The sequence below is a fragment of the Antrostomus carolinensis genome, unplaced genomic scaffold (genome assembly GCF_000700745.2).
Source record: "Antrostomus carolinensis isolate BGI_N321 unplaced genomic scaffold, ASM70074v2 scaffold27355, whole genome shotgun sequence".
NCBI lineage: Eukaryota > Metazoa > Chordata > Aves > Caprimulgiformes > Caprimulgidae > Antrostomus > Antrostomus carolinensis.
Window position 1 is genome coordinate 12,314 of NW_010314794.1, and position 7,000 is coordinate 19,313.

Here is a 7,000-nt window from a genome sequence, read left to right on the forward strand (position 1 = left end):
ACATTTTTGCCCTCGATATGGTGTATATTTGTTTACAAAGGCTTAGGAATTATTTTTCTTTCCTACTGTTGACTTTTTCTTCCCCTTTAAATCCCAGTTAGAAGTCCTCTGCAGCTCGCTGCCATCCCCTTTGTGTCCTCGTGTGCTGTGAAAATCATAAATTACGCTCGTCTTTCAGGGAGCAGCGGTGGGCTGTTTTGTGGTTGCAAAAGCTAATTACTGGGTTATTGTTTCTAACGGTGCTAATCCAAACTTCATTTTCCTGTTAATTGTCCTTCGAGCCAGGCTAGATTGTTTTTATCATCCTGACTGTTGGCGGCACAGGCGGCGCGAGGTGTAACCAATGCCGCTGTGACATTTGGAGTGGTGGCGAACCCGAGAAACGTGGTTGTGAAATGAAATGACACACTTGAGGTGCTCACCCCCGGTCATTTGGCTGGAGAAATGAGATTGGCGTTCTCCTGTTACATGCCCCTCTGATTAAAAAATCAGCAGAGGACGGTTGGAGAGGATGTTGCTGGGCTGGCGTGCAGGGACCGAGGCTGGCGCTGGTGCTCGGCGTCCAAGCTCACCCTGTCCCTGGGCTCTCGGGGGGTTGATGATGGAGAGGGGAGGTCCTGGCTTTGGGCTGTGGGGCTTTCTGAGATCGTCGAGGTTTTGGGGGACACACGGCCCAGTTAGGCTGAAACCCACCATCGAGGCTCAGGCTTAAGCCTCCCTGGGAAGCTCTGAAGGCTTCATTCCCATGGGGCTGGGTGCTGGGCACACGTATCCTGCGCTGTCCTCGTCCCCAGCCCGCTCTGACAGCAGCACTGCAGTGTGTGAGCAGCTGCTGCACCAATTCATTTGGGAATTTTTCCATTTCCTTTCTCTTTTTGTCTTAATATCAAGGCCCAGGAACCCTGTAGGGCACCACGAAGCTCCCCATCGCTCTCAGTAGTGTGTCTGCACCATCATGTGGCTGCAGGAGCCCCGTGGGTGTGGAGGGGACAAAAAAGGTTGGTGGCCCCAGCTGGAGGACACACCAGTCCTCACTGTGGCTCTCAATGGGATGGTTTTTGTCTCCCTGAGGACTTGCAGCCCCAGCAGCACAGAAGAAGAGATGGAGGGAATCACTGGCCCTGTTGTGGCTGTGCTCAACTTTCGGGATGTCCAGTGAGTTGGGTGTCTCCAACACCTCTCTTGCTCTTGCTCCTCCTCACCCATTTTCCCCGTTTCCCTTGAGCAGTGTCTGGGCTGTGCACGTACATCCCTGCTCCAGCCATCCCCGGTCCCTCTCTGCCCTTCTCCTGCTGCCTCCCACGAGGACCCAAACACTTCCTTATAGAAAAGTCACTAAAGTTGAACTCCAGAAGAATTTCACTCCAAACATCACTGGGTTGGGGCAGGTTACTCACAAGAGTTACATGTTTTGACAGCGTTGGCAGCATCTGAGCGTCGTAGCGTCGGGAAGTGTTGCAAGTCAATACGGTCTGTGGAGGTCTGCAGCAGAAAGGGGAGATGGAGGTGGTTTTGTTTCAGATGCTCCTGTTGCAGTCAGGTAACCTTTGTGTTGCCTAAATGACAATTGTATAAACCCGAAATTTTTGCTGATGGGGTTGCCTAGGAACGGGCGGTTGGTTTTCATAAGACAATGAACACACAGTCACTGATCAGGCTATTAAGCACCGAGACGTTCAGCCCTATTTTCCTACATCCTCGGGTTTTCCTGGGGTAGCACCCACCTGCTCGTGGGGGTGATGATGGGGAACACGACCCTCCTGGTTCACCAAGACCATCAGCCCGGTTCCCCAGCCCCTGCCCAGTTTATGGCTCCCACTCTGCTCTGTCCAGGCAAGGGTCGAGGGGAGGGTAAATGTGCAAAAAGGACCAGGAACTGGTTGAAAAACAAAGTTAGAGGCATAAAGCTCAAACCTCTAGATCCAGACCGAGACCTTTACCCCTAGACCAGCGATTCTCATTGTGCCAACAACCAGTGGCACCACTCAGGGCTTCCCCGTGTGGGGCTGCTCTGCGTATCGGCACGTTTTCCTCTTGCTCAGAGCATGGACTGAGGTGTAAAGCCACAGAAATGGGTCAGAGTGGCTCTGGCTGGCCCCACACGGGCTTGCCAGCGCGGCTGGAGCACCAGTGCCAAGGGGAGCATGGGTGCAGTCTGCTGGGGGGGCAGTTGGCAGTGCCAGAGCAGGTGAACATGGAAAAGTGATTTATTTCTCCATTTTCCCATCCAAAAAGGAGCTGGGAAGCAGCAGCCAGTGGTGTGGCCGGAGGTCCTGGGTCACCTCTTCCCACAGACTCACAGGGTGGTTCCAGTGGGGTTAAGCGGCTTCGGAAGGTGGCGGGAGCAAGTGGAAGTGAAAGAATGCAGATCGTCTGTTAATAGGGCTTACAGACATTTTCTTCTGGGTAGAAGTATTGATTCTTTATTCCTGTTTTAAAAGGAGCTTTTTGTAATGATCACCAAGAGTCATTCTGTGTTATCGATTGCAACAGAGCTGTGCTGGAGACCCCCCTCCATTCATTCCACACCCGCGAGTGCCATTGAGAGGGACCACAGCACAGGTTCTCCTGCCAGGAACGTGGCAACTTCCTAAATCAGCATTTCTGTCATCTTTCCAGGGGGGGTTTGCTGTGGGTGTTTAAAGAGACATACATGTTTGCTCTTTTTAAATCCATTTACGCTATTCTTAAAGTTCACCTTTGAGGGAGAAGCGGTGCGGGGGAGGCAAATGCTAAAAATAAAACTCCCTCCCTTAAGTAGATCAGTTCTGCATTTGACATTTACATGGAATTCATTTGCATCTCATTTGTACATGTTTCTGCTCAATAGGTAGAATGTAAGAAAGCACAACCTAAAGAAGTGATGTTTCCACCAGGGACGAGAGGAAGGGCTCGTGGATTACCGTATACCATGGACGCTTTTATGCTAGGGATGGGAATGTTGGGTAAGTGCCATAGCCACCACACCTCTACCGCAGCCCGCGCCTCCCACCTTGTCTCCCTCATTTCTGAACGCTTAGGGGAGAGCAAATCCCTGCCCCTGTGTGGGTGCCAGTCTCAAACTTCAGCAGGGGTGGAGTGGGGAAAATAATCCTGGCTGTGGTAAATGATTAACCCCCCCCCCCTTCCCTTCCTGGAATATAAAAAATTTGCATTTAAATGGATGTTTTAAATAGCCTGTTTTACTCTTTACTCGCAAAAATAGAATGATGAAAGATGCAGTGTGTTCATTCTGACTAAAAATGATCTCTCCCCTTTTTTAGAGGAATTGAGTCACACATTATTCCCCTTCTTTTAAAGGTATCTTTGACAGTTCAGCATAGATAATTGAAAATCTTGCTGGTTCTTAAATGGCATGCAAGATGGAGAAAGCAGGGAGATGCGTAACAGTATAGGTCGCAACAATAATTGCAAGTTTCAGGGAGATGGAACGGTATTTTAGTCCAGAGTATTGTGTCCAGAAAATACTAATTAAATGGGATAAATGATATTTAATGGCAAAATTCTATTTGTGCATGAGGTCTATTTAGTTATAATTGGTTCTCATTTGTTTCTGCCTAGATAGTTCTTCTTTCTATAGAACGTGACAGCCTCTTCATTCTCTGTCCTCAGATTTACTAAGCCAAAATGCTGCTAATCCATTGCCAACTTCTACTTTTGTAAAACCTCATGTGTTTTCAACTTTCTGCTCCCTTTGTATCCCTGGACTTCCCCTCGGTTGTCACCTGCTGTGTCCCTAAAGCACGCATGAACAAGAACGTGTCTGGAGGTGTTCCCAGGCAGAAATGAGCCACTCCTGGGCTGGTGTCCCTGGTACGTGGCCTCTCTGGGACACTTTGAGTTTTCTGTCCTGGGTTTAGGTGATGCCAGAAGCTGAGCACAAAAAACAACCCTGAAAGCTGGTGCTGGGTTGTGCTGAGCTCTGCCGAGCAGGTCCATGGGCTGGCTGAGATGCTGGAGGACCCCAGGGCTCCAGGAATGGGTGTCAGGTCAGAGGACCCGGTTCCTGTGAGTACCAGGCTGTTAGGCTGTGATGTCTGACTTCAGGCACTGCTTGATTTGATGGGGAAAACTTCCTGCCATGTTTGCTTTATCTCTGAATTAATAGCACTTCTGCTGGTGTGGCTGGAGCGATCCATTTCTGGCATGTGTAATTCAGTTATTGCAGCTGATCATCTATTTTTCTGTCCCCACACTCCACCGCCACCCTGCCCCGTAGTGTTCGGAAATTACATTTTATGGTTAAAATATTTATCTTCTTCTCGTCAGCCTGTGATTTCATTCTCTCTGTGTTCCCAGCGTGCTTGGGCAGATGTATGTTATTTGTTGTTTCTCTCTTCTCTGCTCATGGTGCCCGAGGTTTGGGGTGGTGGAGGTGGTCTGTGCTGGCCAGTCCCATGTGGCTGCTGGAGGAGAGAACCCAGGTCACCCCGGGCTGAGCAGAAAGACCCAAGGCAGCATCCTCCTCTTCTCACCATGAGCAGAGTTCCCTCAACCCTTCTTGCAGCCGGGCAAGGAGTGATTGGAGCCAGGGTCCACCTCAGTGACCTGAAGGGAAAATTCAGCCCTCGGGTGTGGTGTGAGTTATTCCCACCAGAGCTGCCTCTCTGGAAAAAGATCGTTTCAAGCTGAAAGAAATAAGGGAAGAAGCCCTCAGCAAGCAGATCTGCTTCTGCGCAGAGCACATGCCACGGGCACCTGTTGGCAAATCCCCATCTGGCTGCGGTGGGGTGGGTCAGGTCACCCTGACCGGCTCTGCTCCGGCCAGTCTCACAACGTGCTCTCAGTAGATTTCAAATGAGGGTGACTTGTTCAGAATTAATGATTGATTCCTGTTGAAGGCCAGATGCTTCATTATCTGCTCGCTGTTTTTTTTCATCTTCCGCGTTCCTGCTTGCTGCAGTGGCACCACGTTAAATAATGAAGTGCTAAACAAGGAAATGGCAACACAGGAGAGCAAGGCTGGCTGGACATTGCAAATCCCCTTCTCAAAGGCTGCCTGGAAGAGTTGGCTTCAAGGGGGCTGATGGGGAGCAGCTCAGCCGAGAGCCTGACTCTCCTTCCCAAGCCCCAATCTCTCCCCAGCAGCTGCTCAGTCGCGGTGGGGCCCCGTCCTCACAGGGAGAGGGACATAATTAACCCATCAAATGACGAGGTGCACAAATATCGTACTGCCCGAGGCAGCGTCTGCAGCAGCCGAGCGTTTTGCTGAGGTCCCGGGAGGCCCGTGTCAGCCCTGCCCCATTCCTCCTTTTAGCTGGACTGAAAGAGAGTGCTTGGGGCTGCTCTCGAAGGATTTTTATACCTGTTTCCAGAAGCCCTTGTTCAAGGTCACCTTCTCCAGATGCTGTTCATGGGCAGAGGAGGGAATCGGAGGAATGAACGCAGGAGACAACCCAAAGGAAAGAGCGGGGAGCGACTCCCTCCAAAGCTATTAAGGAAGTTGGTCTTTTTCATTAATCACAGCCTCCCCAAGGAGCCTGCGGCAGCCGGGGTCTAAAGGTGCGTAGGCAGCCGCTTCTGTGATGATTTGGTTGATTGGAACAAAATTAAAGTGTTCTTCTGAAAGGATTTTTTGAGTCCGAGAGCACGGGCGGGCTGAGCCTTTTGCCAGGACCGCTTGTGAGGTGTCTCAGGCTCACCCTGCTGATGGGACCCGCGCGGTCTCGGGGGAGATCAGGCACATTGATTAACCACTCTGCGTGAAGAGCGGGCTGGAGTGGCTTCAGTTCCAGTGACCCCTCTGTCCCTGACAGCCCAGCCGGCAGGAGGAGCTGCTCCCCAGCCCCATGGATGCTCGTGAACAGGCACCATGTCTCCTCTACCTCTGCACCTGAGTGGGAGTGGATCCGTGGCCGAGAAGCTTGCCACGTGCCCAGAAGGCTCACCTCTGTCACCTGGTCCTGGTGTGAAACCAGGAGCCTGTCACCCAAGGGCGTGTGGGTGTCACTGCATTGCCCCACTGCTTTCACAGAATCACAGAATGGTTGAGGTTGGAAGGGACCTCTGAAGGTCATCTGGTCACCCAGCCTGCTCAAGCAGGAACTCGTAGAGCACATGAACCAGGATTTTGTTCAGAGGGTTTTTGCTTTCTGCCTTCCATTCAGATCTGTACCTGAAAACTGGAAAAAAAGAGAGAAGTGCAACCGAGGAGCAGCATGAACAGGAGGTGGTCTCTGTCCTCCCATCTGAAGCAGCTGTCTGTGTCTGGGACATCACAGGTGCCATTGCGGTGGTCCCGGCAGTGACACCCAGCTCTGGAGGTGACAACTACCCTGCTTGATCTGAGCTGGGGCCCTGCAGCACTCACCTCTTCTGGCAACAGGCATCTTAGACTTGCTGGTGTTTAATCTTAAAGCTGGGCTCTTTTCAACTTGCAAACCCCTGCAGAGACCAGAGCGCTCGGCCCGTGGAGCTTACACCCCCCAGAGCGGTGGGATTTCAGGGAGGCTGGAGCAGGCTGCACGTGGCTGCACGAGGCAGAGCGGGGCTGCACCTCCAACCTGCCCGGGCTGAACTCATCCAGAAGAGAAGCTTGTGCCCTTCGAAGAATGTCATTTCTCTTTTCCATCAGACTCTTTAATAGAGTAGCAGCTGCCTCTGGGGCGGGATTCAGGAAGGGGAGCCCTTTGTGAGCACCGGCTTCCTGGATCCTGGCACGACTCACTGGGCCCCCCAGCCCCATCCTGGCACGCCTCACTGGCCCCCCCAGCTCCTGCAGCAGCCCCCGCTGTGGCCCTCGCGGTGAGCGGCTGTGGCCAGCTCCGGCCGAGCTCTGTAATCCCCTCGATACAGGGCAGAGGGCAACTTTGGACCAAGGGAGAAACTTCTACAGTAGATGTGTTTCTTCTCTGTAGTGTGTGACCACCCCCTGTGTCCGTAGGAGATGGTTTTTGGTCTGCACTCCCTCGTCCCACAGGTGCTTGTGTCAAGGTCACAGCATGTTTCTTTTGAGAAGGACACTGAGCACTCCTGTCGCAGCCTGGGGCTCTGCACGGCT

The 7,000-nt window shown here is 52.2% G+C and overlaps 1 protein-coding gene across 1 annotated transcript in view; it reads left to right on the forward strand.

Annotated features, from left to right (window-relative positions):
- Window positions 1-7,000, forward strand: part of LOC104524787 (RNA-binding protein Musashi homolog 2) — a gene marked incomplete at its 5' end in the record, with an annotated part of 54,164 nt that overhangs the window by 6,280 nt on the left and 40,884 nt on the right. The window contains one exon of the mRNA XM_029084906.1: window positions 2,831-2,945. Coding sequence (XP_028940739.1) covers window positions 2,831-2,945 — 115 coding nt within the window. The remainder of the gene's footprint in view (window positions 1-2,830; window positions 2,946-7,000) is intronic.